Below are 15113 nucleotides of genomic sequence, written 5' to 3'. Positions count from 1 at the left end.
TATAGTCTCTTGCTTTGTTCATTTTAGCCACTCTGACTGGCGTGAGGTGGTATCTCAGTGTGGTTTTGATTTGTGGTTCCCTGATGATGAGTGATGTTGAGCATCGTTTTATGTGTCTGTAGGCCATCTGGATGTCCTCTTTGGGATGCACACATTCTTAAATAAACTTAAAAACGAATTATGCCAGTATTAAGACCCTGGTGGAAATGAGGCTTTCAAAGTGAGCAAATGGCTTTAGGATTAGCACTGGGTGTCATGGGTTTATGAAGGGAAATATGGCTCTCTCTGAAAGTTTGTACCATCTGGGAATGCCTTCACAGAGAGGGAGGACCAAGATGCTGACCCAGGCTGACTTTGGCAGGAGTGACTCAAGATGCTCGGTATGAGGCAAATAATCCCAATTAGAATGGATGGGAAGGTAAATTTCATCCCGTGCATTTGCATGTGGAAACTATTTAAAAGCTAGTATGATCTATTTAAGTACAATTTTTTATTATTAAAATAATACGTACTTATGAAAATTTGGTAAATTAAAAAGTATAAGAAAAAATTTAATCTATTGAAGTGTAAATTATATAAAATAAGATTCATCAACTTAAGTCTAATTTGATCAGAGTTTTGACAAATTTCTGCAGTCATATAATTACTGCCCCAGTCATAGCATAAAACACTGTCATTACCCCTAAAAGTTCTCCTGGTCCCCTTTGCAGTAAATACTATTCCCCTACCTCTGCGATTGCCTATCTCCTTTCTATAGTTCTGCTTTTTCTAGAATTCCATAAATTCTATATATAAATTTATGTAAATTCTATAAATGGAATCATATAGCATATAGTATTTTCTGATTAGCTTTTTTCACTTCTCATGCTTTTATGATAAATCTTTGTTGTTGCATGAATTAGTACAGTACTGAATAATATTGCATTATATGGATATACCACAATTTGTTTATTCATTCACCCATTTGATGGATGTTTGGGTTCCCACCTTTTTTGGCTATAGTAAATAGTGCCTCTGGGATCATTCATGTATAAGCCTGTGTGGATCTTTATTTTCATTTCTCTTAGGCATATACATATGTAGGATTGTTGGGTCATATAATATGTTTAACTTTTCTAAGAAACTGCCAAACTGTTTTTTGAAGTAGCGGTTACCTTTTTGCATACCTGCCAGCAGTGTTTAAGTGTTCAGTGACAGACCCTGGTGGTGGGAGTCATGTGTTGTGTGCACACGCAGTATGGTGGTGGCTGTGGGGCTCAGGGAGAGCAGGTGTATATGGTGAGCATTGATTTTCCACCATCAGGCTAATGTGCCTCGCACCATCCCCTATCACTATCCAACCCTGGGGCTTTTCATGAGGCAAATAAGTGGCCCCAGCAGACTCCGATTTGTTGCCTTATTAAACTAAATTCTGGATGTGTGAGCTAATGACTCAGGGCTTTTCATGAGTCATAGCTGTTTTATTTGCAATATTTTAGAAGCTAAGAATATTAAGGTGTTTCCAGTAGATCCTTCAACCAGTTTGACAGATTGAGGAGGGTGGACTGTGGAGGAGGAAATCTATGTCCTGTCCTAGGATGAATTATGTTGTTTTCCTTACCTGTTCAGAGTTCATGGGGCAATGTGAGGCAATGTGGAAAGTAAAGTAAATGCGAAATCTGAAGGTGGTATTTTATGGTTTTTCCCCCTCTCACTAGGTACAGACAGGGTCCACACATTGCATGGACATCTCAGTAACCATTAGTACTCTAGGATTCCTGGGAAACTGGGCCTTAGATCTTGGATATTTAAAAACCATTGAGAGAGCCTTCTGCTCAAACTGGATGAACAGAGAAACAGTAGCAGGTGAAAAAGTAGGTGTTTTAGGTACTTTTCTTCCTTCTGGCCAGGTTGAGGCCACTAGATCTGCTCTGTAATCCTTGGGAAGTTTGATTCTTTAATTTCCCACAGAGATAGGGCCTATAAGGGAAGCTAGAACAGAAGCTCCACTTCTTTGTACCCCAAATGTAAGAAATATGTAGTATAGTGAAGCCATACTTATGTTCATATTGAGAGATTGAGCATAATTGAAATAAAAGAATCACAAAACAGGACTTACATTATTATGTGAAATGCAGTGATATTTTTGTTTGTTTTTAAGTTTATTTTGAGAGAGAGGAACGAGTGGGGGAGGGACATGGGGGGGGAGAGAATATCCCAAGCAGCCTCCACACATAAGTGCAGAGCCCCATGCAGGACTAAAACTCATGAACTATGAGATCATGACCTGAGTTGAAGTCGGACCCTTAACCGACTGAGCCACCCAGGTGCCGTTGGTTTTTTTTTTCTATTTAATTAAACTGTCATTCACTAATTGCATTACACCGCCCACAGAGTAGAGATCTACTCCCGACCTCTGTTCTCAATTTTACAAACCAGAAAATTAGAACCCACAGGGAGCCAGGGACTTGGAATCTTTCTCTAAGCAATCTAGTGGCAGAAGTGGGATTAGAACCTGGCTTCACCTCACTGTAGGATATTCACTTGTCTCCCTAATGCCACGTCACATTTGGCAGTTTCCTCTGTCATCAGCTTGGCTCAGGCAAGGGTTAACCTTATTTTTCTTGTTTCTCTACCCAAGATGATGATTACTCTCAAAGGAGCAATGTCCTACAACTGACAGAGTTGGGTGCTGTGGGGAGGGTGGCAAGGTGCCACATCATACCCAGCAGCTAATGAATACACTGAGGAACTGGGAGGAGGAGATGGTGACATTCATCTGGCCTTTTGACCTCTAGCCACACTCCTGCACCATATTCTAGAGAGTGCCCTGAAGGACTAGCTTTTGTTTTCGATTTTTCATTGGGGTGGAGATGGGTAAGAGATGCCTGGAGAGATTTTTCTATTTAATTGAATATATTTAAGGAATCTTGGACAGAGTTGGAAAGGGATTTGCAGTGATGTTAGCATTACTCTGACAACAAAAGCAGTTTATACTTGTATGAAAGGTTTGGATTGTGCTTCTAAAGCCTGCACCATGAGGAGCATCTTATGCAATGACAATTTAATAATTATGGTACCTGGTTCGTGCTTGGGTACTTACTGGCAGGCTGACTGTGAGTCAGTACAGTAGCTTTCCTTAAGTATTGGTCTTACTTCAGAGGTCTCTTTTCAGTGGGTTAGTTTGAACTGTTCTGTGTAAACCTGGAGAAGGGGCTTGTGTGGCTAAGTGTCTCAGAGCTCCACCTTCTGGAGAGAGTCTGGAATGACTGGAATGTACTCCCCCTTTGAACTGATTGTCATAGAAACTTTCCCAGCTCTTGCCCTCCTGAGGGCTTCTGTGATGATGAGAAGGTAGTGCCTGGAGAGGAATCAGGACCTTTGATTTTCATCTCTTTGCATTATTTTTCTTGCTTCTCTACCCAAGATGATTACTCTCCAGGGAGCAATGTCCTATGGACTGCCAGAGTTGGGTACTGTCAGAGAGAACGGTCAGTTCTCTCTAAAAAAGAGATTAATACCAGTTGAAACTCTTAAAGAGAACTTTATAAATATAGAAAACATAGGGGCAACTGGCTGGCTGAGTTGCTTGAATGTCCAACACTTTGACTTCGGCCCAGGTTATGATCAGATCATGAATTTGAGTCTTATGTGGGACTCTGTGTTTAACAGTGTGTAGCCTGCTTGGGATTCTCTCTCTTCCTCTCTCTGCCCCTGCCCTGCTTTTGCATGTGTGCACACTCGCTCGCTCGCTCGCTCTCTCTCTCTCAAAATAAGTAAATAAACTTAAAAAAAAAAAAGAAAATATAAATACACGGTGAAGACATGTCTCACGACAGGCTAAATATCCCACATATGTAGGAGTACTATATGAAGGTACTAATGTCAGAGACCCTGTGCACTAGAGGTAGCCCTATGACCACATCCAAAAGAGACTGAGGTTCATTTGGGAGCTGTGGCTTATTGTCTCTGGCCCTGGATGAGTTTCCTCACTTCCCCAAAGCAGTGTTATTGTTTGCAACAGAGAGAATAGTGTCTTCCTCATAGAAAGTATCTCAGGACTAAATGATAAGCCTAGCATGTAATAGGTGCTTTACTCACCTTAGAGGACAGTGGACCCATCTTTAGCAGACCTATTCTCTCCCAGCATGTCAGCCGGGTTAATGGTGACTAGATGAGTTCCCATTAAAAACCCTGTATGGATGATGGAGTGGCCCACACCCTGTAAGTAGTGCTAGTAGCAACCGTGTAGTAGGTAAATTATAGACAGAAAACAGAACTAGCTTGACACCATTTGAAATGGTTAACAGTTGCGTAGAGGTTGCTTTGCTGAGATCTGGGGTATTTAGGGATGGGAAGTCAGGTCTAAGGCCCTGAACTTCAGAGTGGATGAGAACTCTGATTTACCCTAGGTGCACAACTTTGGTTTAAAGGTGTGCCCCAGCTTTTGGAGATCAGGATAGAACTGATAAAAATAGTCAGTGACCTAGAACACTGTGTATCTTTTTAAATGGAGTTAGCCAGCCTTGATCAGTTGTTTTTAGATACAGACGTTAATCATTAAAGCTAGGCCTAAGCTCCACTGCTAATAAGGTTAATGGGGCTTGTCTTTGGCCTTGGTATGGGGCGGGGTGGACACCTTGGAGTAGATCTTACTAAATGGTGAATAAGCAGGTTTTCCCTTTAACTGCATTTTATAAAAATACAGCTAACGACCAAGAGTGAACCCTAATGTAAACTATCATGATGTGTCAGTGTGGGTTCATCACCATTTGTAACAAACGTACCACTCTGGTGGGAGATATTGATAATGGGGAAGGCAACGCATGTCTGGGGCAGGTGGTTATGTGTGCAGTGTATCTTCCTCTCATTTTTGCTGTGGACCTAAAACTACTCTAAAAAATAAAGTGTTAAAAATATATATGCAGGAAGTTAATCTTAATTAGAAAAATAAGATTTAATCTGAATTACTAGGTTTGAAATGGGACTTTACCTAATCATGGCTTTGCGTTTTTCCCGCCCTTCTAACGCCGCGGTGGTGGTGGGAGGGCACCGGCTGTTTGGAACACCTGGAGCCAGTCCCAGCCCGTCTGGCCCCGCCCCTTGGGAGCTCTGGCTGTTTGTTTCTGCGGGGGAAGGCGGAGCCGCGGTGAGAGGGGCCCGGCAGAGCTCAGGCTGTTTGTCTTTCTGTTGGAGGAGAGCTAATGGGTCTAAGGCGGTTCCCAGGCCGCTTCCAATGCCAGTGTTTCTCTTTACTTCCGGCAGAGCGTCCTGGCCCGCGCAACTGAGGAGCCAAGGCCAGACAGACAGACGCACGGACAGACGACAGACGGAGGACGCGCTGGCCGCTGGACCCTGCCGCCTCCCCCTTCTTTCTGCTGCCTGCGCCTGGAGGATGAGCCCAGCCTTCAGGGCCATGGACGTGGAGCCCCGCACCAAGGGCGTCCTGCTGGAGCCCTTTGTCCACCAGGTTGGGGGGCACTCATGCGTGCTCCGCTTCAATGAGACGACCCTATGCAAGCCTCTGGTTCCGAGAGAGCACCAGTTCTACGAGACTCTCCCAGCCGAGATGCGCAAATTCACTCCCCAGTACAAAGGTGAGCCCCCCACTGCCATAGGGGTCGAGGCTGGCCAGGAGATGCAAAACAGCACTTCGCATCCGGTGAAGGCCAGGCAGCATCCCATTCCGGGAGCCCTCCCCTCCGTCCCCTCCACTCTGTGTTTTCCCTTCTCCTCCTCTTGGCCCTCAGCCCAGCACCTCACACCCTCAGTTTGCAAGCCCTGGTAAGATTGCTCAATTCTGTTTTGTTTTGTGGATTTGTTTTGAGTTTATTTTTGGTGGAAGTGTAGTTGTGTTTTATGTTCAGGTGTCTCTTGATCACAGTAACCCATCCCCCCTCTCCCATGGGGGACAGCGCTGGGGAAGACTTTGAGAGGATTTTCCCCAGAATCCTTGCCGCCTTCTTTTTGTCCTCCAGGAAACCAGAAGCCCTGGTGATTAGGTAGGCTGGGAGCAGGGTTGAGTCAGATGGAATGCAGGAGTGGGAGGCCTGTGCTGATTAGTTCAAACTCTTTGCTATTACGGAATGTCCCTGAAATTGCAATGTTATGGGAACTCTGATTCACATATGGTGACTCTCTCTTTTTATAATGCATTTTTGGGGAGACAGCAGCAGCCATCAGAATGGTGTGGACTTTCCTGGGGAGGGGGGATATTTTGTAAATCAAAGAATCCATTAAGGAAGTTAAATTTACATTGCCTGGTTGTACAAAATGCTCTTGAACAACTTAGGTTCTTCTGGGACTGTTGAAACATGCTCTTTGAAGACAGAATGTACTGGGCGCCTCTCTGTACTCTGTGAATATGCATGTGTGTTGTGGTTGGGGGTGGGGGAGTTGAAGGCCCTCACTTGGTCCTTCTCTGTTGTTTTTTCCAGGACAAAGCCAATGGCCCCTTGTTAGCTGGCTGCCCTTGCCCCCTTTTTTCCCTGGTCTTTCCCCGTGGCCACAGGGAAGTGTGGTCCCCTGAATTCCCTACCCAGGCTCCTCTGCTCCTCTGCGCCCAGAGACAGGGACCACCTCAGAAGTGTCATCTCTCTCTGAGCACGCATTCCCCTGCAGCAAGCGAGCGAGCAAGCGGGCAGGCAAGCAAGGACTGAGCAAATTGAGTGATCCCAGGCCAGAGAGGCCTGGGAGGAAAGGTGTTCAGCCTGTCGGTTGTAAGGCGCTCGTCGGCACCTGCTGAAACGCTCCCACCTGACAGCCCCCTCCTCAAAGACTGTCTAATTACACATGGCAGGTTCTAGAGACTCAAGGGGGAGAGCTGCTTTCAAGGCCACCACGCGTCTGTGCTCCCGGCCCAACCCTATTTGCCTTGTGTTCATTTTGTTCTTTTGTGACTGCAAAGACCAATAAAGTAACATGTTTGAGGACAAAAGGCTTGGGGTGCCCACCCGTGAGGGGGTGCTGCAAGAAGCCTTTGCTAGGATGTCTGTTGTGCTGTGTGGTTTGTTTTGTTTGCTCCTTTATTATTTTGTTTTGCTTGCCCAGTCTTCCATTACCCTTGGACCCTTCTTACCCCTCAGGGCAAACCTTTCTTCCCGGGTTCAGGCTCTGCTTTAAAGCAAGCCTCAGGCTGTTGGAATTTTTGTTTAGGGCATCAAAAATTCCCACAAGATATAAAGAGAAAATGTTCTTACGTCTCTTTTAGGATTAGAAGAATTACATAAAACTTAATAAACATTTTTAATGATGGAAAAATGTGTCTTGTAATTCTTTGGTTCTTGCCTTGTTGAGTGCATCAGAGAGGAAGACTCTCGGCCATGTTTGCTCCCTAATCGCTTGTCTTGTATGGTGTCATCTTTTCTAGCTGTTTTGACATTTGTTAGGTTTGCAGATGAGTTTGGGGCCTCTGGCAACATAGAGACTAAGGAACAGGGTAAGAAAAAACCAAATGTTACAATCATGTTATTTATAACACATCATCTGTGGAATTAAAAGTTCTTTCTGCTCCTCATCCCCCTTCCAGGTGTGGTATCTGTACGCTTTGAAGAAGATGAAGACAGGAATTTATGTCTAATAGCATATCCATTAAAAGGGGACCACGGAATTGTGGACAGTCTAGACAATTCAGACTGTGAACCAAAGAGTAAGCTCCTGAGGTGGGCAAACAAAAAACATCATGTCCTAGAAACAGAAAAGAGCCCCAAAGACTGGGTGAGACAGCACCGGAAAGAGGAGAAGATGAAAAGGTGGGTATAAACTGAGATAGGAACCCTGGGCTCTGTGGGAAGGGAGGTGTCATGGGATCTTACCGTCCAGTCCCCTGGAGCTAGACTCAAATGGTGGTGCCTTGTCACTCAGTGGCCGGTTCTTACATGGCAGCTTCTCACATGGCAGCTTCTTTTTAGTGATTCTGGGTTAGATATGCCATTTTGGGTAAACAGCTACAGTGGCAGCTGTAAAAGAGTTTCAGTCACTCGATGCTCCTGCCGCTGCCCTGTGCCAGACCCTGTGTTGCATCCTAGGAATGTTGCAGTGGCCAAGAGAGGAGTTCTCCCATCACCTCAGGTTGCTCGTTGAGGGTGGGAGACAAAATGGTCAGATGGTCATCCTCAAAATGTGGGATCCACTTACATAGAGCCTTGCAAGGGCCACTCATTGGCAGCACTTGTAAAAATACAAATAATTATAAAAATTGAAATGTTTATAATGTAGCTAAATAGGTTGGCTTGTTCCCATGGGATTTCAGTTCAGCTTTTCCCAATCTCCATCAGTTGGAATTGGGGACTTGGATGTAGCAGAAGCTGGCAGGCAGCACTGCCTAGAAGAAAAGGGCAGTGAAGCCTGCTTGGGGCTGGGTAGGGTGGGAGGAGTAGGGGGTGCAGTGGTGGAGGTAGAGGCTGTTCTTGCATCTTAGGTTCTCCTTGCTATAGAAAAAAGTGAGCTGGTCCTTTAATTCTTTCAAATTTCTTTTAAAATTCTTTCAAATTCTTCAGCTTTCTTGAGGTGTAATACACTTAGAATAAAATGTATCCATTTGAAGTATTCGATGCTTACCCTAAAACTACCACCACACCAAGATCTCAAATTTCCCATCACTCCAAAAGTTTTTTTCGTGCCTCTTTGGCCCTGAATTTTGTTAAGATGTTTTAATTTATTTGCTCCTTGTCTCCTTACAGCCATAAGTTAGAAGAAGAATTTGAGTGGCTAAAGAAATCTGAAGTCTTATACTACAGCGTAGAGAAAAAGGGGAATGTCAGTTCCCAGCTTAAACACTATAACCCCTGGAGCATGAAGTGTCACCAGCAGCAGTTACAGAGAATGAAGGAGAATGCAAAACATCGGAACCAATACAGTATCCTTTGTTCACAGGGTATCTTTGCCATGGGGATAGGGGAGGGTGGGTGAGATCCTAGGAACTCAGAGAGGTTGGGTTTGTTTTCTAGTCATGGTTGTGCCAGGGTGCCCTCTGTGGTAACCATAGGCAAATACCAGTTCCCTGAGGAACAAGGGCTGGTCTGGGAATGCTGGTGGTGGGGAGACTGTTGAGGGCCACCTCATGAAGAGACCAACCTGCATCAGGAAGGCTTTAGCCTAGAGTGCAAGAGGCTAAGTTCATGTTTTCACTCTCCTACAGAAGTCCGCACAGTGTTTCCTGCCAAGAATGGGGGGTGGCAGGTGGATGCTAACCTTTCAATCCGGTTCACCAGACTAGCACATAAAGAAAGCATGGGGCTTTCCCACCCCCCTTTTTATTCAGTGATTTTTAAATTTTATTTACTTAGTTTTTTAAAGTTTATTTATATTGAGAGAGAGCGAGCATATGTGTATGCACTAGCAGAGAAGGGGCAAAGAGAGAATTCCCAAGCAGGCTCTGTTCTGTCAGCCCAGAGCCTGACACGGGACTCTGTCCCACAATACCAGTCACCCACTTTTAGTGATTAACCCACTTATGTCTGTCTTGTGCCATGACTGTTTCTTATACCTAGCATCTCCCAGCCGAGCTCTTTCTTTCTTTCTGTCTTTTCTTTCTTCCTTTTGCCCTTCCTTCCCTTCCTCCTTTTTATTTATTTTGAGTGAGAGAGAGGGAGGGAGAAAGAGAGGGAGAATCTTACACAAGCCCCCATGCTGTCAGCATGGAGCCCAGTGTGGGGCTTGAACCCACAAACCATGAGCTGAAACCAAGAGTCATTTGCTCAACTGACTAGCCACCTAGGTGCCCCCAACCAAGCTCTTTTTGAAGTGTCTTCTGTGTCATTGCATCTACACACACCTCATCTTTAAGAGATAAGGGTTTTCTTTTAATTACGTTTGAGAGAGAGAGAGAGAGAAAACGAGAATGAGTGGGGATGGGGCAGAGAGAAGGAGAGAGAGGATCCCAAGCAGGTTCCACACTGTCAGCTCAAGAGCCCAGTGCGGGCTCAAACTCAAGAACAGAGATTATGACCTGAGCTGAGATCAGGAGTCAGTTGCTTATCTAACTGAGCCACCCAGGTGCCCCAAGATAAGGGTATTTTCAAGACAGTGAGCTCCTTAAACCTGGACAATAGTTCCTTATTATCAGGTATCTAGTTTGTGTTCCACATTTTCCTAATTGTCTCAAAGATATGTTTTTACTGATGGTTTGTTTGAATGGGGAGCCAAGTGAGGTTCACATTTTTGTTGAAATGTTTAAGTCTTTTTAAATGCCCTTTTAATTTTTTCATCTTGGAAATTTCTTGTCAAAGAAACTAGGTCTTCTAAAGTTTCCCACCATCTGGATTTTACTGATTACATCCCGATGGTATCTTTTACGTGTTACTCTTTTCTCTTTGTTTCCATTAAGTTTTGATAATTTGATCTAGAGGCTTGGTCAGATTTAGATTCAGTTTTGGGGTAGGTTGGGGTTAGAATCCCTCAGAAATGGTAGTGGCCATCAGGAAGTGCAGTGTTTGTCTTTCTCTCCTGTACTGCTTTTGCCTTGGATCCATTTTTTCATTAGACAGTTTTCTAATTTTGTCATTTCTTCTTAGCTGGAATCTGTAAAGATAAACTTTTTCTCATCAATTATATGCTTATCCTGAGATATAATTTATATAGGAAAGGGAGATTAAATGTTTATTTTTTATTATTTGGAATAATGGGTGGGTTTTTTAACATCTATCCAAAATGCCAGTGTGTTTTTCAGCATTATTATGAATCTGTGAATTTAAACATATTTCATGTGGTTTAGTCCATTTTATCTTTACTGATGCACAGAATCTTCGTTTTGTTTTGCCTTTTAAAAGAGTTGGGGAGAGGGAGTGAGGCAAATCATGAGAGACTTTTGAATGCTGAGAACAAACTGAGGGCTGAAGAGGGAGAGGGGAAGGGGAGGGGTGATGGTCATGGAAAGGGGCACTTGTGGAGAAGAGCACTGGGTGTTCTTTGGAAACCAACTTGGTAATAAACTATTTAAAAAGAATAGGCTCTTGAGTCCTTCTGACACAGTTATAGTAGTCTGTGATGACTCTTTCTTTCTGGTATGAAAAGATGGCCCAGAGTCATGTATGTTTCCTACTCCAGGTGTGAATTCTGTCATTCCTCTGAGGCAGGAGTTACAAACCTGCTCAGTAGAAGGCCAGATAGTAAATGTTTCTGGCTTTACAGGCTGTACCCTCTGTCACAGCTCTGCCACTGTGGCTTGAAAGTAGCCGTAGATAATCAAGTAAATGAATGAGCATGACTATGTCCCAGTGAAACTGTTTATGGTCACCAAGATTTGCATATGATTTAATTTTCCATTTGTCATGAAGTATTATATTATTTTGACGACATAAGAATACAAGAATGATTTCTAGCTCATAGGCCGTACGGCAAGTAGGGAGCCCTAGTTCACTAGTCCCTGCCCCAGGAAAACTGGTCTGGGCTAGGGGTTCTCACACGACTAACTGGTCATTGTTTCTAGACCTTTTCAGTGCCACACAGCTGGGAAATACACATTTATTTTAAAGAGAAAATTTTTCATGAGTTTATGCAAATATTTCCAGTTCACATAGAAAGTTATAAGATTTATTTAATTGATGTTCCATTTGTAATTTAGGGCCGTCTGGTGTGGAGCCCTGTCCCCAGACCTCGCTGAGTTGCGGCCGTGGTGTGTGTGTGTTGCCCAGGCCTGTGCTGAGTCCAGATGCAGGCAGTTCTCAGGCCACTTCCCTGACAAGAACTCAGTTCTTCAAAGTGAGCCCTCTAGTCAGCCTTGGGCTCCCTGCATGGGGAATAGCAGACTGATGGGGCCCTCTGTGGACTTGGGCTTCTGGAGGCACTGTGTGCAGGCTTTGTGCCCTGGAGCACCAAAGCCTCCATGTAGCAGCACCTTTTCTTCAGAGGGAGGATTGTCCTTAACCACTCAGAATTCATCTTATTGGAAAACCTGACTTCCCGCTATGAGGTGCCTTGTGTCCTGGACCTCAAGATGGGTACCCGCCAGCATGGTGACGATGCTTCAGAGGAGAAGGCAGCCAACCAGATCCGCAAGTGCCAGCAGAGCACATCTGCTGTCATTGGTGTCCGCGTGTGTGGCATGCAGGTGAGGGGAGTGCTGGTGCATACCATGGGCTGGCTAGGGCATCCAGTAGCTTCCACTCTCCAACCCGGGCATAGTCCTGCTGTTTTCTCAAGATTCCAGGGTGGCTGATTGAGTCTCTATCACTTTCTGGTTAGAAAAAAAAACGCATGCATGTTTGGATGAACCGTTTGGGGCTGAGCTGGTTGAGTCCAGAGTCTGGACAAGAGTGGGAATGAAGGCAGGAGGGTTAGGCCCTCTCTGCCAACTGATTTTTTAAGCAGGGGTCTGAGGACAGAACCACGTCAGAAGGCTGCATACTGAGTGGTTGATCAGACAGGGTAGTGTCTTATGTGACTTATATGCTTAACAGGTTAAAGGATCTGATCCAGGGGTGTCCTTATTGCTGCTGTTCCCCAGGGTCCAGGCTCTGAGATGGCTGTCAGCACCTAACCTGCTTGATCTCTTCCCACAGGTGTACCAGGCAGGGAGTGGGCAGCTTATGTTCATGAACAAGTACCATGGACGAAAGCTGTCAGTGCAGGGCTTCAAAGAGGCACTTTTCCAGTTTTTCCACAACGGTCGGTATCTGCGCCGTGAGCTCCTGGGCCCTGTGCTTAAGAAGCTGGCTGAGCTCAAAGCCATTTTGGAGCGACAGGAGTCCTACCGCTTCTACTCAAGCTCCCTACTGGTCATCTATGATGGCAAGGAATGGCCTGAGGTGGCCCTGGACTCAGATGCTGAGGACTTGGAGGACCTGTCAGAGGAATCAGCTGATGAGTCTGCTGGTGCCTACGCCTACAAGCCCATTGGCACCAGCTCAGTGGACGTGCGCATGATCGACTTTGCACACACTACCTGCAGGCTGTATGGCGAGGACAGCGTGGTACATGAGGGCCAGGATGCTGGCTATATCTTTGGGCTCCAGAGCCTGATAGACATTGTCACAGAGATCAGCGAGGAAAGTGGGGAGTGAGTTTGCTGGCTGCACCAGCACCTGAGAGACCCTCTGTGTCCCAGGCACAGCTGTGCTGCGTCGGGAAGGAGGCCAGTACGGCCAGGCATTGGCCCCTGCAGCCTGGAGCTGATGTGCAGAGGCCTCTGTGAGTCCTAGCCTGAGCCAGCCCCAACCGCGTTCGGAGTCTTATTTATTTTAACTATTTCTTCAACATTCCACATTTGATGATGCAGATACCTCTTTCTTCCCTGAGTGTAAATGTTCTAATACAAATCTTTTTGTTAATTGTATACAGTGCTGCTGTCGTTCTTAACTAGGGGCAGGCAGCCTTCCCCCCCATCCCAGCCTTCAGAAGCCTCATCTGTGCTGTGTCCTCCACCCTAGTCCAGGAAGATTTTCCTTGCCATTGCCTCCACCTCACAGACCCTAAAGTCACCACAGCTTCTTGGCTTCGTCCTTGGTCCCCTAACCTAGCAACCTGAGGTCACCCAAAGAGGACCTCCACACATACAACCTTAGGTTCCTTTGGGGTCTGTGCTAACCTAGTGTCCCAACATCCCCTAAGCAAAGGACTACTTGACCCTTGATACAGGTCTTACCCTGTCTTCCATGCAGCTTGAGCAAAGGCTGGGCAACAGGTGTGCCAGACCTTGTATGCATCTCCTGCACCACTGTCAGCAGCTCATTGGCTGATCATTGTGATGTCAGATGTCCTGGAGCCATACACCGAGGCCTCAGGTAGCAGCCAGGCTCTGGTCTATTGGCAGCGGTGGGCTCCATGGTAGAAGGTCCAAGGAGGATGAGGGGGTGGGGGTCTCAGTGAGAAAGGGTGTTCTAGGCAGGGAGCTCCACTTAGCCAAACCACTTGTCACCACTGCCACGCACAACTATGCCAGTCTCCTCTCTTACACAGCTTCAGCCAGGGCAGCCCCAAACAAAGCTGTTTCTGTGCTAGGAGAGTTTCTGGGAGGTGTGGGAGGGGGTCTTGAACTGCAGAACTAGACACCAGGGAGAAGGGTAGACCCAGTGCCAAGAATGGTAGAGTCTTGATGTTCAGTTATATCAGCCCCACACCTCCCTGAAACTCCCAGCACCTCCTTTCCTCTGCGTACTACCACCTCCCCGGACGCCAACTGCATGCACTGGCCTGGCTGTGTCCACACCCCCTACACCCTGGGCCCAGGCTTCCAGTGGGGAATGCGGCTGGACCAGGCCCTGGACAAGAATGGGAGGCCCCCAGGACCCTTAGGGCCTTTCCCCTGGGTCCCTCCCTCCCTCAGGACGTCAAGGACCGGTTGGGGCTGACTGGAGGTATGCAGGGTCAAACCAGTTAAGGCTACATAGCACCCCACCACTCCACCCTCACCAGCTCTCTTATCTGCTCAGAAGGGAGCATCAGAAATAAAGATGATTTGGAGTTATAAGTCCTATAAAGACAAGAGTCATATGACAGCAACTGGGAACGTGATGACCTTATGCTGTGAGGGAGGGAGGGGATTGTGTCCCAGGCACAGGAAACCATACGGAAAGACCCATATTAGAGGGGTAGAGAGAAGTTAAGAGAAAGGAGTGGGGTGGGCATCCAGGACGGGAGGACTTTGGACTGGGGGAACGGCCCACCTGGGTTCGGTGCGGCTGGAGTAGGGACTCCTCAGAGAAGGGTCATGAAGCCTGGGACACCAAAGAGACCGGGCCCCACAGGCGTCTCCAAGTATCGAATCAACGAGATCCAACAATGGGACTACGCTCGCGGAATCGCCGTCCCAACTGTTAGTAGGTCAGGACCCACTCCCCTGGGGTGACAGGGACGCATGGGACTAGAGCGTAGGACACAGGCTCTGCCGAAGGAACGCTCCTTCGGGGAGGAAGGACGGGCGGCACACTGGGTTTGAATGGAGAGCCAGGAAGGAGAAACTGGGGGGTGGGGCGCCCGGGAGGGTACAAAGCCAGTGGTCGGAGGTGGGGGTGTATGGTCTCGGAGTCGGAGGTACCGAGACCAGACTGGAAACGGACTCGAGCAGCACCCAGTCTCGCCACTTGGGACCGCCAGGGGGCGCTGCGATCTGCGCGGGGTCGCCCCCCTCCCGAGGCGGAGCTGCGGCGGGCGGGCGCGCGCACGCGTCGTATGTCACGGGGCGGGGCGATCGCGGT

General features: G+C 46.8%; 1 protein-coding gene and 2 long non-coding RNA genes across 5 annotated transcripts in view; 1 reads left to right on the top strand and 2 right to left on the bottom strand.

The window, feature by feature from the left end:
• IP6K2 (inositol hexakisphosphate kinase 2) overlaps positions 1–13252 on the top strand; it is a 26066-nt gene extending 12814 nt beyond the window's left edge. For 2 of the 3 annotated variants that reach the window (XM_029916721.1, XM_029916722.1), the window contains exons 2-6: positions 5245–5576; positions 7508–7730; positions 8661–8836; positions 11853–12028; positions 12480–13252. In XM_029916721.1, the coding sequence (XP_029772581.1) occupies positions 5375–5576; positions 7508–7730; positions 8661–8836; positions 11853–12028; positions 12480–12980 (1278 nt within the window). In that variant the 5' untranslated portion in view covers positions 5245–5374 and the 3' untranslated portion in view covers positions 12981–13252. Of the gene's footprint in view, positions 1–5244; positions 5577–6416; positions 6968–7507; positions 7731–8660; positions 8837–11852; positions 12029–12479 lie in introns of those variants that run through there. The other variant, XM_029916723.1, reaches the window with a different exon arrangement.
• On the bottom strand, positions 7206–14804 carry LOC115273610. The gene is made up of 3 exons (XR_003900864.1): positions 14583–14804; positions 7794–7937; positions 7206–7405 (listed from the first exon to the last, which is right to left on the bottom strand). It is a non-coding gene; the product is annotated as an uncharacterized LOC115273610 (long non-coding RNA).
• Positions 11498–14170, bottom strand: LOC115273609. The gene is made up of 2 exons (XR_003900863.1): positions 13562–14170; positions 11498–12154 (listed from the first exon to the last, which is right to left on the bottom strand). It is a non-coding gene; the product is annotated as an uncharacterized LOC115273609 (long non-coding RNA).
• Positions 14805–15113: the final 309 nt, after the last annotated feature.

The sequence above is a fragment of the Suricata suricatta genome, chromosome 12, assembly GCF_006229205.1.
Source record: "Suricata suricatta isolate VVHF042 chromosome 12, meerkat_22Aug2017_6uvM2_HiC, whole genome shotgun sequence".
Lineage (NCBI taxonomy): Eukaryota > Metazoa > Chordata > Mammalia > Carnivora > Herpestidae > Suricata > Suricata suricatta.
Note: the sequence above shows the minus strand (reverse complement) of the source record. Positions and strands in the feature narration are given on the sequence as shown.